This window comes from Halichondria panicea, chromosome 9, assembly GCF_963675165.1.
Source record: "Halichondria panicea chromosome 9, odHalPani1.1, whole genome shotgun sequence".
In the NCBI taxonomy this organism is placed as follows: Eukaryota; Metazoa; Porifera; class Demospongiae; order Suberitida; family Halichondriidae; genus Halichondria; species Halichondria panicea.
Window position 1 is genome coordinate 3999126 of NC_087385.1, and position 15086 is coordinate 4014211.

A 15086-nucleotide genomic window follows, 5' to 3' on the forward strand; every position below is an offset into this window, starting at 1 on the left:
AACGTCGACCTTTATGACGTCGACTCCATTTCATAACGTCGACTCCATTTCATAACATCGACTGTTTTTGGATTTTGACACAAACGGCACCCCATAAATAGGATGGTGAGACACACCCAATACTCCATACTATTAGATGCATGCTGCAAATAAATCTAGACTCTAGAGTCAGCGATCAATAATCGGAGCTATCAATTATCGGCAACTTTTTCTCGTGCAAGAGTGACTTACAACAAACACTGGTGCTATACGGAGGTGGACCAGTGGGTCTAAGCAGCAAGGATCCCAAAGAAGGCCGCTCAGATTCCTTTACCTCGAAAATAGCATACGCTAGATTGCAAAAACTGGTAATATCAATAGTCACACGATAACGATCTATCTTCGATTAGCTGCTATAACTTGGCACTCAGTCAGAAACAAAGAATATTCCCTTGCACAAAGATAGAGTAGATACTAAGCTAGCCCTGCACAAAAACTGTTCTCCTAGTTTTCAACTTGCTTGCTATTAGAAGCTTTTAAGGTCAACCAGAGTTCATATCATTTTTCGTTGCGCATGCGCACTAAGTCTTTTGTAAACCACTTTTATGGAAATCAGTAAACAGGGGTGAAGCATCCATTAACAGCAAGTCAACAATTCAGCAAATGAACAATTCATGACAACAGTTTTATCATTACAAAAATACGTTTTAAAGTTTGCAGTTTACAATGGTACCATTTGGAACATGTATCACAGCTGATCCACTTTTGGGCATTCAAATGGGAACACTTGGCTTGCTCGCAAGGAGAAGCTGCATGGTGGAATGTAATAGTTACATACTTTACTCTTTAGAATCATTACCTTTAGTAGCACTTGAAGTATTAGCCTCGATTCCAGGCCTTGTGAAGGAGGCTATTGAAGTATGTACACCACTTCGTGCACCCTTGCTCCTAGTTGTGGGAAGTTTCGTGGCAACACCAGCTTGCTGACTCTCTATAAAATAGGCAATGCATTCAGTGAAGCACCCTCAAAAGAGAATTACAAATTACCTTTAGTATCACTTGAAGTATGTACACCACTTTGTGCACCCTTGCTCCTAGTTGTGGGAAGTTTCGTGGCAGCATCAGCTTGCTGACCCTCTATGAAATAGGCAATTAATGCATTCAGTGAAGCACTCTCAAAAAAAATTTACAAACTACCTTTAGTATCACTTGAAGTATGTACACCACTTTGTGCACCCTTGCTCCTAGTTGTGGGAAGTTTCGTGGCAGCATCAGCTTGCAGACCCTCTATAAAAATAGGCAAGCATTCAGTGAAGCACCCTCAAAAAAGAATTACAAATTACCTTTAGTACCACTTGATCTATGTACACCACTTCCAGGGGCGGATCCAGGAAAAATGAAAGGGGGGGGCTACTAGAGAGGGGCGAAGCCCCGTACGAGGGTGGCAGAGCCACCCAGGGGGTGGGTGTGGGAGGGGGAGCATCCCCCTCCCGCCTCGCCGGAGGCTGGAGGCGAAATTTTTTGCTTTTTTACAATTTGCTCACACTTTTACCTTTGAACTGTCATATTAATAAGTGAATACTGAATATGAAAAAGTTAATCAAAAAACTCGTTCTAATCAACAAAAGGATGTATACTGTAGATGTTACATCTACATTCATGCACTCTTGGTACTACATGAAAGAATCACAATGCCTACCCAGACTGCACTGAGAGTGAGAGGAGGTAAGGCTGGTTCCTTGCAACTAGCTGAAAAAGTCTGAGATCTGCTCCATGTTGCAGCTCAACAGCATGCACAATAGCCTCCTTCACAAGGCCTAGGAAGAGAGGCCTGGGATATGATCGAGGCTACAAACATTGCACAAGGAGCTGACTCAGCAACAGCAATAGTTGACCTATGCACTTTTATATTAGTTCTAGCTACTAGCTAGCTAGCTAGTATGTACGTCCAGCTAGCTAGCCTACATCCTTTATACTCTTAGTAGCTAGACTTGGCTGTTGTCTAGCATCTCTTAAGTCAGTGAGTCTACATGCAGATGCATAAGTAACAAGGTTGGTGGCAAAATTGTTGTAACCTCAGACTAGCAATACATAGGTAGTTTTTTCAAAAGGGGGGGGCTTCAGCCCCTCAAAATCACCCCTGGATCCGCCCCTGACTTCGTGCACCCTTGCTCCTAGTTGTGGGAAGTTTCGTGGCAGCATCAGCTTGCTGACCCTCTATAAAATAGGCAATTAATGCATTCAGTGAAGCACCCTCAAAATAGAATTAAAAATTACCTTTAGTACCACTTGAAGTATGCGTACCACTTCGTGCACCCTTGCTCCTAGTTGTGGGAAGTTTCGTGGCAGCATCAGCTTGCTGACCCTCTATAAAATAGGCAATTAATGCATTCAGTGAAGCACCCTCAAAATAGAATTAAAAATTACCTTTAGTACCACTTGAAGTATGCGTACCACTTCGTGCACCCTTGCTCCTAGTTGTGGGAAGTTTTGTGGCAGCATCAGCTTGCTGACCCTCTATGAAATAGGTAATGCATTCAATGATGGTGAGACTCTCTATGTGAATATATTAAGAAATTAAGGAGCATAATTTATCATACATACGTCACGTGATACGTGCATGTATACTTCATATTTAAATGATGCACACCACAATCAGAATGTACGTGTAATTAATACAGAACTTGAAATGATGCACACCCACGCACGCACACATCAACTAATAACATATATTGTACCTCCTGTAGCCTTCTTCTCAGATCCAGTAAGGTCCTCCTTATCCAACTGAGTTCCTACACAAAATATGCATAGGGTTCTTGTAGTACTCAGTCGATCGAACTCCTCAGGCATGCAACTATAGCTTACAAATAATGTGTAAACTTACTTGTATTGTTGGCTAAACCTGTTTCGGATTCTGAAGAAGAATACCCGTACGATCCTCCCTGATTCCAGTCGCCTAAAAGAAAGAAATTAGCAATTTAAACAACGTTTACAAGAGTCTACAGTTACCTGCAAGTTCATCCCAATTCAACTCCTCATTGCCAGAAGGCTCAGACTGATCAGCAAGCGATTCTGTAACAGAAAGGAGCCTTATAATACATAGTGCGCATACACGATCAACTCACATGCACACACATACCTAATAGTGCACCTGCAGCTGTTTTCTTCTTCCGTGCAGGGCCTTTGCGCTTCTTCATTTCAGCTCTTTCTTTCTTCTTTCTCTCCCGCTCATCTTTTGCTCGAATTTTTCTCCGAACTTTTCCTCCTCCTTTACCCTTTTTTTTGCAAGCAATTCTTGAATCTTATCTGAACGTGTGACAACACACCCAGGACTGATGCCTCTGGGAAGAGGCTGGGTAGGTGGAGGCTCCTCTGACGTCAAGAACTTGCTTAGTGCACTATCTTGCGACTGACTTGGAGGCATACACACCTTGTCCAATTGAACAGTACCAGTGTTTCCAGCCTCTTGAGGGGAAGTGATGTTCCCAGCCTCTTGAGATGTTGTCAGCGGAGAGCTTGCGTGTGTAGACTGAGAGTTCACTTGATCAGTGGGATGATTTGAGAGAAGCCATTCATTGTACCTATGGTCTGTGATTATATCGTAACAATTCTCAAATCGGCGCTGGAACGTTGTCTTCACTTCGGCTGTAAATTGAATACTTGATTTTGGAGCTCTTTTGGGTAATGGGCTAAACATTGGCAGGAACTGTAGACGAGGGCCTTCATTGTCTTCCATATCTTCCATATCCTGTATCTTGGCTAAAATAGCATCTCGCCTAAGTGGATAGATCCCAGTAGTGGCGAATCCAGATTGGACATTTCGCATAGTCATCGATTCCATCCAAGCATTAGCAAAAACCCTTGAGAAAGTATAGCGAGTGACACTTTTGCCTGGATTTTGACTAATAAACTGATGGCATGCTTCTCGCCAAGCTGACTTCAATGGAGAAAAACATCCCTTATCAAGGGGCTGAGTTAAATGTGTTGTATTGGGCGGCAGAGTGAAAATTACAACTTCATGCTTGGCAGCCATAGCCAACGTCTCTGGACAAAAATGGGAAGAGTGCTCGTCAAGGAGCAAGAGAAGTGGTCTGTCCCTTGGAGCAAATCGGAGAAAATGATTGCAGAACCAGCCATCAAAGATTTCTGCAGTCATCCAGCCACGTTCAGATAGAGCATAGCGTGTTCCTCTAACCTCTCCTTCAGTAAGAGCCAAATTGAGAGTCTTGCGATCCCAAACTACCATCGGTGGCATACAAATTCCAGACGCACTTACACAACCAACAACAGTGATCTGAGTCTTATCACCAGACGACATTGCTGTCACATATTTTGATTTGCCAGCTACCACCTTTGGGGGTTTTGGATTCAATGGCATTCCGGTTTCATCCATATTAAATAATAACTCTGGGCGGTCTCTAAGATTATAAGTATCCAGTGTCTCCTCCAGCAAATCGAAATAAGCATTCATACTTTCCGAGTTAGATGCTATGGCTCGTGCCTTACTCATAGGGGCAGGATTTTTCAGAGACAATTCAGGATGTCGCCTAGAAAAGGATGTCCACCATCCATCAGTCACAGTGCGTGCTACGCCTTTGTAATCTAATAGTCGTTGCACAATAGACATTACTTGCTTCCTAGTTTTTGGATATCCTATTTTTGCACAACGAAGCAAAAATGCTTGAAGTTCTTTCTCCTCAACATTACTTAAATATTTTGCTGGCCCACTCTTCGTTCCTGGCTTCACTCTATTGTATACTCTGTCTCCGAGTGTAGATTTAGGCACATTATACTCTGCTGCTGCCTGAGCAAGTGGAATACCTTTCTCTACAGCTCCAAGCGCGCTTCTCATACTCTCTTCGGTCCAAAGTTTGTATTTTCCATATCTTGCTTGTGGTGTGACTTTCGGAGGCGTATGAAAATGTCTATCGTGAGATGCACGAAGAATTCTTAGGCGTAGGGGTTCATCAGTTGATAGGATTTCCATCCAGTCTACATTAAAGGAAAAGAACAATAGCTAATTAGTTTTGGAGCGTCAATGTGACTTTGGGGGATTGTAAAGGCCTGTGTTAGTTGCAAACATGTTTCTGGTCAGCCACCCGCGTACTCATTTAGGCCCGCCATCAATGACCATTTGCTGATGTCAGCTATTATTTAATGATGTCATTAACAAACTCCACCCAGAAGGAAGCAAGCAGCTTAGCCTCGAATTGAGGCCGCTAATGGAATAATGGGTAATGACTGCCACCCGCATGCTATTTTGAAAAGTCTTTGACCAGAAACATGTTTGCAACTAACATAGGCGCAGGCCTAACTTAGTTCCCAGTCAATGTGAGCACCTTAGGGGAATTGTAAATTAATATTAAACTTAGTTCACACCCATTTTCTCTACTGCATGCTAGGCCTCCAATTTTATAATGAGAGACTCAGAGTAGGGCCTAGGGGGGATGGGTGGTAAGCCTTAATGTTTAATGTCACAATGACACTATAGATCTACTAGCTAGGACTCTGCTTGTGGTCACTGTTTTCCAAAAACACTCTAGAGAAACTTATCACTTACCACGCTGTTCAGTGATAGATCTAGTGTCAAATACCAGAGATTCTGCTAGGAACTGGACATAGAATGGATTTCTTTATGCCACCAGGCTAGACCAATCTACTACGCATGCGCAACGAAAAATGATACGACTCTGGTTGACCTTAAAAGCTTCTAATAGCAAGCAAGTTGAAAACTAGGAGAACAGTTTTTGTGCAGGGCTAGCTTAGTATCTACTCTATCTTTGTGCAAGGGAATATTCTTTGCTTCTGACTGAGTGCCAAGTTATAGCAGCAGCTAATCGAAGATAGATCGTTATCGTGTGACTATTGATATTACCAGTTTTTGCAATCTAGCGTATGCTATTTTCGAGGTAAAGGAATCTGAGCGGCCTTCTTTGAGATCCTTGCTGCTTAGACCCAGGTCCACCTCCGTATAGCACCAGTGTTGCACGAGAAAAAGTTGCCGATAATTGATAGCTCCGATTATTGATCGCTGACTCTACTAGACACGTGGCTTTCTAGGTGAAGTTCATACGCATGCGCAGAAGTAGTTCAAACGGGATTGGCTCTATAATAGTAATTTTATTGAAAATGAAAGTGAGTTAGAGGACAAGTGATGACAAATGATAAATGAGTTAACTTAATATGAAAAAACTAAAGTCATGTAAAACCGAATATTCATTCATTAAAGTTTAGCTCCGAGTTGGCCAAGTCCACTGAAGGGTGATTCTGGGACCTGGCTGGCTGTCCACGACTGGAGCGGGATCCTCTGATACATTGAATGGCGGAGCGTAGGAGAGAGAAGGTAATTCGACTCCTTAGCCAGGACAGTGTTCTACTATAGCTTTCATAATTAGATTTGATTGCCAAGTTTGAGGCTAGCCAGGCTATAATGTTCACCTCTTGCGCCAACTGCCGCGAAATATTAATTAAATACCACATGTAGATATTAATCGTTTGCTTGCTTGCTTGATCATGGTTGAATGGCAAAAGAACAAGGGCCTTTACTATGAAGGGATAACAGATGGCGTGTCGTAGGCTTCCTGTAGTAGTCTGACAATATCGTCAGTAGAGGGGCCCTTTAGAATGTCAACAAAGCCATGGAAAACATTGGGATCAGTTTCAATAATAGTGTCCACAAGTTTTTGAGCCTTTACTTATCTAATATTGACATGTTTCAGGTGAAATCACGAACAGAAGAGGGTATGTACATACTCCTTTGCAAATAGGGCATCACAGATGGCGCCAGGTTGCTCTTTCACAGTAGCAATTACATTCTCATAGCACTTTCTGCTAATGCACCTATTAATTTCAGTCCCCACTACCCCTCATGCGGGCTATGTCGGGGTTGATTTACATCAATATCAACTGCCCCACCCCAGGGGACCTGGTTGAAATCAAATCCCCACTTCTCCTCCCATACCCCCGCTTAACAACCCCAGGATTTGACTACACGCGTGCACGTGCTATACTTTTCCGGATATTATTGAGGAAGTCAAATTCCCCACCCTATCCCGCACCTCGGGGTTACTTGCTGAATCAAAACCCCACTATGCCCCGCAGGGGGGGGGGGTAGCTAGTGGGGACTGACATTGATAGGTGCATAACAGAGGAGGTCAGGCAGGCGCGGTGCAGCTCAAGTACTTAGCTTTTGATTACTCTCAGCAAAAAACATACGACGTGGGCGGGGCGAGGGCGGATAATTATTGCTCAATCAAAGGCTAATTGCTTGAGCTGCACCGCGCCTGTCCTGGTCTTTGGGTGCATAAGTACCGTAAGCGTTCTAATTATAGAACCAGCCTCGGTGTGATGACGCCCTCTTTTATAACGCCCATAAATTATACATTTTTTTGGTACATTGTTTCTAGAAAAATAATTATTTTTTACTGGTTCTATAATTAGAACGTATACGGTACTCAGGAGTCAGGAGTGGTATGGTGTCCCTGATAGATGATTGTTTGGGAGCACAACTTCCAGACACCGTGGACAGTCAGTAAATTTCCCATGTTTGATCATTATGGGAACTCCCTATAGGCTGACCACAGATGCATGGTGACACACCCAACAGAGATGCTTAGAGCTAAGAATTGTGTGACCCTTTTCCATTTATTTTCGATAATATCTTGATGATTGATATACATGATTGTGTATTAGCCTAGCTACTTTAGATCATTAGATGGGAGGACTAGATCTATCACTGTGAACAGTCATATCGTACTTTTCGGCCAACTTATTCACCCAATCAGGCATTTCTTTGCTGGCCCTTGAACCTGGACCAGGCTTCTTTGCCTTGTGACTTTCTAGCAGTATGACGTCAGAGACTGGGAATTCGGTAGGCTCAGCTACTTCCTCCACTGAAATCTGCAGTATTATAACATGCGTGTGTAGTGAGGCTAACTTAGAGATAGCGCCATACACATTTGCATAGGGATCTTATATGAGCTAATCCCTCCTCCCCCTAAAAAATACTTACCAGAGATGTTTTAAAGAACCCTCTAGAGTTTCGTAGTTCACCATCTTTGTGAAGTGAACCACTGACATCACTGATTTGGTCCAAACTCTCAATTTCACTATATTCTCCAGGGTAGTCCTTTTCAGAACTGCGAATTTGAACTAGACGGTCAACTTTGATGTCATTTTCATTCAGCACACTCGACACCAAGGTAGCAGACTGCGTTTTTTGGTCTATCTTTGTCGAGGCATTTGAAAAGCTGGATTTCTTTTTATTCTCAGCCAAAGACAAGTCAGCTTGTGAGGTAGCTAAGTCCATTTCAATTGAGTTCCTAGGACTTGAATAGCGACGCTCAAATGATTGCTTCAGTTTGTTTGAGATGGAGGATAATCGTCGGCGGGTGAGGTAGCATTGAACAGGATCTGAGTTAGGCTTAGACTGACGAGATATAAAGTTATCGATGGGTGACGAGAAATGTGGGAACTTAGATTGATCTGTGCGTGGGGAATGTATTATCTGCTTGAGCTGTGTGGAATGCCAACACATTTATTATCATTGTGTAAACCGCCCGTGTGTATAATAGCTATACAGTGGAACCCCTCTATAACGGACCCCTTTGGGGAACAATGTTTTGGCCTTTATACAGAGGTGGCCTTTGTTGAGAGGTTGTTTTTTATACATACTGTTCATTTGGGACCTGGGTGCCTAGCCGTTATATAGCAACTAGCCTTTATTCAGAGGTGGTTGTTATCAGAGGTTCCACTGTAATTATACATGACTTGTACCTTGCATTGTATCCTGCAATTCCAGCTGGTTGAGAGTGAGAGTTGAGTCGTGAGACCAATCTTTAGTGATCGAATTAGTACTGCATGCATGCAAAGACCACATATAATCACATGCATGCAGTCATTCAGTCTCGTGTAAATAACCCACGTGCAACAAAGGATGGTTATGACAACTATAGAATACCATTAATTGCATGCATGTACCGTTTTTGTCTCTCTAGCGATAACCTTCGATTGTGTAAGAAACCAATGTCTCCAGAATCAGTGGAATCAACTGAATGCTGTTGACAGATATAATTATAGTGGTTAATGTAAACAATATTTTAATACATGGCATTGCATGGAAGATGTCGTATATCAATCAGCTAAATAATTATTTTCTATACTATATAACTATATATTTATTGTACGAACTCTTTTATGCTGGATGGATGGCTTGGCTGCCAGTTGTCTCCTCAACTCGTGAATCTACAAACGGATTTCAAAAAATGAAAAAAATCTAACTATGCATGCTATGTACCTCTTCTTTGTTGATGATAGTAAGATTTTGCACTTCACTTCTCCAGTTGCCATTGTTATAACCACGTCTGAACTTAGGCCTGAGATTGTTGGAACATGCGACAATGCACACACTGACAACCAAACCAAACAACAAATAACCAAGCAAAGAATAGCAAGCGATTGTATATGGGCTCACCCATTATTGAGCTGGTCTGGCCTTCTCTCTTCAAACTTTTGGATATCAGCATCAAACTATGGAAAAGCCCAGTCAAGCAATGAGGATTGTGATATAGTGTTTTTTGTTTTAAAGTCTTTGCAGATCTCACATCTCAGATGACGCAAAGATTTTGCGATATAATTAGGTTTTGTCATAACCACTTTCAAAGTTCGCGAAACGTTTGTTACTTGTATAGTAATATAGAGTGTACAAGGGTTGTGGTGAGCAATACTGTATAGCGCAAAATGTTTGCTGTTTTCGTGGATTAGCAATTCCACGAAATGTAAGCGCCTCGCCTTCTATTAGTAAAACCAGTAGGTTTTTTATTATTACATATAGGATTGGCAGTGGGTTTGCCCGTGTTTAGCAATATTTCAATTATTTTGACTCATGTTCAAACTGTTTTATCTCTGCAGGGAAAGGCCACATCAAGAAACTGGCTGAACAGATAGTTTATTTAGCCTTTTCTCTCTTTGTATCTCTCATTTCATAATCCATAAACATTTTAATGAATGAATATTTTCATTTTAAAAATTGCACTATTTCGACGTTTCACTGCTCTTTGTCTGACTGACTAAGTAAGTGAGTAAGTAAGTAAGTAAGTAAGTTTCTTGCCCAGCATTTACTCTAAGTACAGCCATCTCCAGAACATTCTGCACAGGGTTTCCAAACGACTACAACCTGGATTACAAAGCGCTTCTTCAGATTTGCGATTGCTTCCACGAGGCAGATGACCTCTCAGTCTCTATTTCTCTTACCTAGACAATTCCGCCATCTTTAATGACTCAGCAATTGCGTTGTGGCCAATAATAATAGATAGGCGTGGCTAATAAACCGTGCGCCTAAAATCAGTGCAGCAGTGCTTTTCCAGAGCCTGAGGTGTTCCTTTTCTTTACACTGTTCAGCTCTAGCTCCCTTTCTCTGACAGGCATGCTATATGCACTGGCTAGATATCATGCTCTTAAAATGGCTGTCATTTAATACTGATTCGCAAATTCAACATAATTATCAAGCAATAAATTATTACTCATTATACTATAATTATTAGTCCAGAGATATTCTAGAAGATATCTGATTAGTCCTGTCTTCTCTTCTTGTACTGCCTCTTGACGTTCCACTTATGCATGTCATGATACGTAAACTGTACTGAAAAAGAAAGGGAATCCGACTAGAAAAACATTTGCAATGTGAAAAATTGCTAGGATTGGCCAGGGGAACCACAAAAAAGCGTGGGAACAAGAAATCAGACGAGAGCATAACTCCAATCCGTTACAACGTCATGAACATGTACAATACATAGTATATTAAATAATAGACTGTGTTCCAGATCCACCTATCAGCTTCCATCCACCACATCATTCCATGCAGTCACCAGTACGGTCCGTGCATGTTACTACGCATGGATGGACTGTGTGTACCTGTGCTCAACACTGCATGCATTAGGAACATCAATTCATCACAAATCATCATGATTATGTGCCCCACATTCTAAAATGGATGTATATATAGGGATTGGTCATCACTCCACCAGTAAAAATTGCGTGGCATATTGGCTGGGAAAACATGGGAAAACTACCAGTATACATGTGATTGACGTTGTAACGGATTGGAGTTATGCTCTCGTCTGATTTCTTGTTCCCACGCTTTTTTGTGGTTCCCCTGGCCAATCCTAGCAATTTTTCACATTGCAAATGTTTTTCTAGTCGGATACACCAATATGTTTTAGAGGAAGATATATGTACAAGGGTAATACCTGATCGGCACTCTCGATCTGCTCAGCTTCACTGGCGACATGACCAATGAACGAAATAGCCTGGGCAGCTGAGAGCACATGCAGTACACAATAATTTATAATGTATATTATACGTATACCGTATATCTTCTAATTTATCGGACAGCAAAAAATAATTATTTTGGAAATTGTCCGGGTATAATTGGAACAGATTTTTATAGAGCATGCAAAGTGTCCGGAATAATTAGAACAAGCAAGCAGCTGCATGCGAGCTAGCTAAGTTTAATAGAACAGTGTGCGACTGAATAGTTGCACTAGCTATCTAAAACTAGCTACTCAAAGCTATCTAACTGCAGCACTCTAAGTCTTACTTGCCGTCTATGGAATGAAACTCAACTTTTCAAGGGTATTGTCCGGATATTTAGAACAAATGTAATATTAAAGCACTGGAGTGTCCGTTGTATTAGAACAACGAAAATTGCCCAAAAGAGTGTCCGGGGTAATTAGAAGTGTCCGATAAATTAGAAGATATACGGTAATAATTATTATACAAGTTACCTGATCCCCACTTTATTGAGGGGCGACGAGAAGTATTGCCAATGAGATCATGAATAGATTCTGTGCTCTGCTTTCGCCTATGATGACACCCCTCATTGTCAATAGTCACTTCGCATTTTTGCTACGCGTGTATGTTGATATAATGAAATGCCTCGGTGAAACTTTTTTGTCAAGCAATACAATGCATGGTCTAGCTATAGCATTAATTTTTAATAGCTGCTGCATGTTTGTTGGCAGAAAGGCTACTATTCCGCGAAAATTAAATCCGCGAAAACTTTCTATCGGTCATTCCGCGAAAGTTTATACCCTCGAAATATACCCGCTATACGATATATACAACAGCATGCGGTTATGACGTAGGCTGGACAGAACGCCTACTACAGTTTTAAGTGAATTTATTTACCCCCACTGTAGCAGTAGCCTCAGCAGACCCTCCATCGGCAGTGGCTGGTAACTGCAATGCTACGGCAGTCTCCACTGTCCTGGCTGCACTCTTCATTCGTAACTGCTCCTGCCTCTTTTTCAGTTGTTGTTGCATCTGAAAACCAATTTGAAGGTCAAACTATATGAAGCTGCAACTAAAAACACCATGACAGTCCAGAATGAAATCAATTAAGCTTTTAAGGCGTCAGATTTTTGTGAACTGTATAAATTATTGCATAGTTTTCGAATGCATGCGTTTCTAACTACCATAATTATTACTAGAGTGGTTCTAGAATGGTTTACGAGCATCAACCATACGTGAACTTTGCGAGGGTTGATCAATTCGCAACAATAAACCTAATTGGTAAAATACATACGATCCTTGCCAGAACGCAATAGTTAGATCTGCTGATTTGGCTCATTCGCAAGGTTTTTCACCAGCAAAATATTCTAGTAATACGGTACTACGAATTGCACGTTCATGCTTTCCCCTATGTGAGTTTTAGTTTGCAATCTATGCATTCGCATCGAAAGTTCAGGTTTCGATTGCTAATCACGAGTTAATGAAACATGGTATATTTTCTGGTATCTGTGCTTCACCTAGCCTCGAGACCAGGCCGAGTATTCGAGGCTAATTAAAATACTCGGCATGGTCTCGAGGCTACGCTTCACCATGCATGTATGAATGTACTCACCTTCACCTGTCGTCTCATAGCAACATTTGTACGGGGTTTTAGCTGATTCGGTGGGGGGCTGAGAAACACATTGTCTTCAATGTCTTGTAGTTCATGTGACTGATTAACTATAATGACACTGTGAGAGTCCTCAGTTTGGATATCTGTTGAAGACAATCGAGAGCGGTGAATGGATGGACTTGGTGACAAGTAGCCACTGCTCTCAGATGTCATGTGATCACTTGGGTGCCGACTCTGGGTAGCGTGATCGTTGCTTTGTATATCAATATGTATAACTGAGTTTCCATTGTGCTCTTCTTCAGTCATCTGCAGTATTGAGAATCCTTTTTAGAAACATGATGATTACAACAATTTATACATGCAACTTAACGCCCTAACAACTCTCTATATAATGTACACTATAGTGTGTGTAAAGGCCATCCAGGTGGGGGAGACTTGCCCAAAACAACCAACCAGTATACTTTGTCTTACGCACCCTGGCAGAGCTGAAGGCAGCTTTAGCAAAGTATCCCAGACCAATTAACAACTTTTGTCCATAATGACTGATATCTTCCTTGACAGTTCTGTTGGTGTTTTCAGAGTATGTGATGGAGCTTGGAAACTGGGACTCTGCCTCTTTCTCCTCGTCCTTCTGTTCTTGAGAGAATTTGTTAAATGCTTCAATGCCAATGGCAACCAGCAAACTGTGGGGATATAGTACGCAGTTCAATATGCAAATATATACACTGTGTATGCATGGTGCATGCATGAGGTGAGTGACCAAACGTGGCCAAGGAAAAAGTAAAATTGTAAGCACACATGCATGCAGGGGGGCTTACTTCATAATGATAAAATTGATGACAATGAAGCAGGGGATGAAGTAAATGACTGGAGCGAACGAATCCAAGCTGACAATCACCTGCGTTCAACAATCTAATCACTTATAATAGTACTACCAATGCTAAAATATCTGTGTCGTATGTATATACTTACAGTGTTCATGATCTCGTGCCAGTTGCTGGTGGTGAGAATCTGGAAGACCATGAACAGGGAGCACTTTAAGTTCTCAAACCCGAGACCACACCCATACTGTAAATGGTTAGCATCTGGGGTATCCCTGGTGATGGTGAATGAGTGAAAACTCTCCATTCCGAGGACACCATAAAAGTACCTAGCGTGTAACAATCGTAAAAATGGGGTCTATAATTGTTACGGTATTTGACTAAAATGCAGCTTATACTAATAGTGCTACTTACAGCACAATTCCAAAGAGGATCATGAGGTCCAGCATCACAGGAAGTAGACGGAAGAAAACATTCATTACTAGGCGACTCTGAGACCCCAGTATAACCAAATAAAGAGACACAGAAATCAAAATACCTGTTTAGAGTTGAAGAAGAGCCTAATGAAGATGGTCAGAGAAGAGATGACCACAAAACTCCCTCGCCATAGAAACGATTCCACCATTTTCGCCAGTTCCGGGCTCAGTATGGCATACCACAAGACATTAGTAACAAACGCAGCGATCACCTGAGTGAAAAGTCTGTGAACTACTACCACACTGATCAGTAATCGTATTGTGACAGAGTGTGGTACAAATTTTTGTAATTCACTCACATGAAGTACTTGTACTTCATGTGAGTGCTGCATGTTCTCCATACTACGTTTTGTTGTAACAAATACTGCATCAGTGTGCTCTAGAGCTTACCATGGTGAAATCCAGTGAATTGATTGCATTTTTAAAGAAATGTCTACCTTTGCCAACTAACCGAACACATATTTCCAGCTGCAGTGAAAATCAGTGTAAGGTATTTATTGTGTACGGAGAAGAAATCAATATGCTAACTATCCTCTTGGTTTTTTCAACCTTACCAAGAAAACAGTGACAGCTGATGTTCTCAAACCTATACAGCAGGACCAGTTAAAAAATATTCAAAAACATATATTATTGCAAGTACCTTGAACGACAAGTTCTGTGGCAAGGGACATCCCTTCCCACTTGACAGCAAAGAGAATAGTGTGAAAGACGATCAAGAAGAGAACAATCTTGTCGAAGCCTGCCCACTGTGCATGTGTGTTTGTATGAGACAGGCGTATACTAAATGCATTAATTACATTACGGTAATGAGAGGCAATGTATGCATAAGCAAAAGTATTTAATGCTTACAGCCGTTATTTTTCGAGCTATCCTGATCAGGAAGACCATGCAAGCTGATGAAGAAGAATG

General features: G+C 41.6%; 4 protein-coding genes and 1 long non-coding RNA gene across 6 annotated transcripts in view; 2 read left to right on the top strand and 3 right to left on the bottom strand.

The window, feature by feature from the left end:
* Positions 1–514, bottom strand: part of LOC135342016 (uncharacterized) — a 106480-nt gene extending 105966 nt beyond the window's left edge. The window contains exon 1 of the mRNA XM_064538701.1: positions 10–514. The gene's annotated coding sequence lies outside the window, so the exon portion shown is untranslated. The remainder of the gene's footprint in view (positions 1–9) is intronic.
* LOC135342031 (uncharacterized) overlaps positions 1–15086 on the top strand; it is a 90738-nt gene that overhangs the window by 31645 nt on the left and 44007 nt on the right. The gene's annotated exons all lie outside the window — the stretch shown is intronic.
* Positions 1715–3322, bottom strand: LOC135342062 (uncharacterized). 2 transcript variants are annotated; one of them, XM_064538750.1, is made up of 7 exons: positions 3119–3322; positions 2989–3051; positions 2864–2935; positions 2718–2771; positions 2407–2496; positions 2257–2346; positions 1715–2196 (listed from the first exon to the last, which is right to left on the bottom strand). In XM_064538750.1, exons 1-7 carry the CDS (start codon positions 3174–3176, stop codon positions 2114–2116), a joined length of 510 nt encoding a protein of 169 aa, XP_064394820.1. In that variant the 5' UTR covers positions 3177–3322; the 3' UTR covers positions 1715–2113. The 2 variants fall into 2 exon arrangements, with proteins under 2 accessions (XP_064394820.1, XP_064394821.1); XM_064538751.1 differs by lacking the exon at positions 2407–2496.
* LOC135342067 (uncharacterized) lies at positions 6100–10006 on the top strand. Its single transcript, XR_010396740.1, has 2 exons — positions 6100–6322; positions 9889–10006. It is a non-coding gene; the product is annotated as an uncharacterized LOC135342067 (long non-coding RNA).
* Positions 7255–15086, bottom strand: part of LOC135342019 (dihydropyridine-sensitive L-type skeletal muscle calcium channel subunit alpha-1-like) — a 12868-nt gene continuing 5036 nt past the window's right edge. Inside the window, exons 15-34 of the mRNA XM_064538705.1 lie at positions 15027–15086; positions 14818–14923; positions 14732–14763; positions 14568–14645; positions 14240–14389; positions 14116–14192; positions 13853–14030; positions 13699–13778; positions 13356–13563; positions 12881–13186; positions 12166–12300; positions 11763–11883; positions 11226–11293; positions 9452–9507; positions 9275–9353; positions 9169–9222; positions 8959–9035; positions 8755–8834; positions 7991–8463; positions 7255–7878 (exon numbers count right to left, since the gene is read on the bottom strand). Coding sequence (XP_064394775.1) covers positions 7690–7878; positions 7991–8463; positions 8755–8834; positions 8959–9035; positions 9169–9222; positions 9275–9353; positions 9452–9507; positions 11226–11293; positions 11763–11883; positions 12166–12300; positions 12881–13186; positions 13356–13563; positions 13699–13778; positions 13853–14030; positions 14116–14192; positions 14240–14389; positions 14568–14645; positions 14732–14763; positions 14818–14923; positions 15027–15086 — 2607 coding nt within the window. The 3' untranslated portion in view covers positions 7255–7689. The remainder of the gene's footprint in view (positions 7879–7990; positions 8464–8754; positions 8835–8958; positions 9036–9168; positions 9223–9274; positions 9354–9451; positions 9508–11225; positions 11294–11762; positions 11884–12165; positions 12301–12880; positions 13187–13355; positions 13564–13698; positions 13779–13852; positions 14031–14115; positions 14193–14239; positions 14390–14567; positions 14646–14731; positions 14764–14817; positions 14924–15026) is intronic.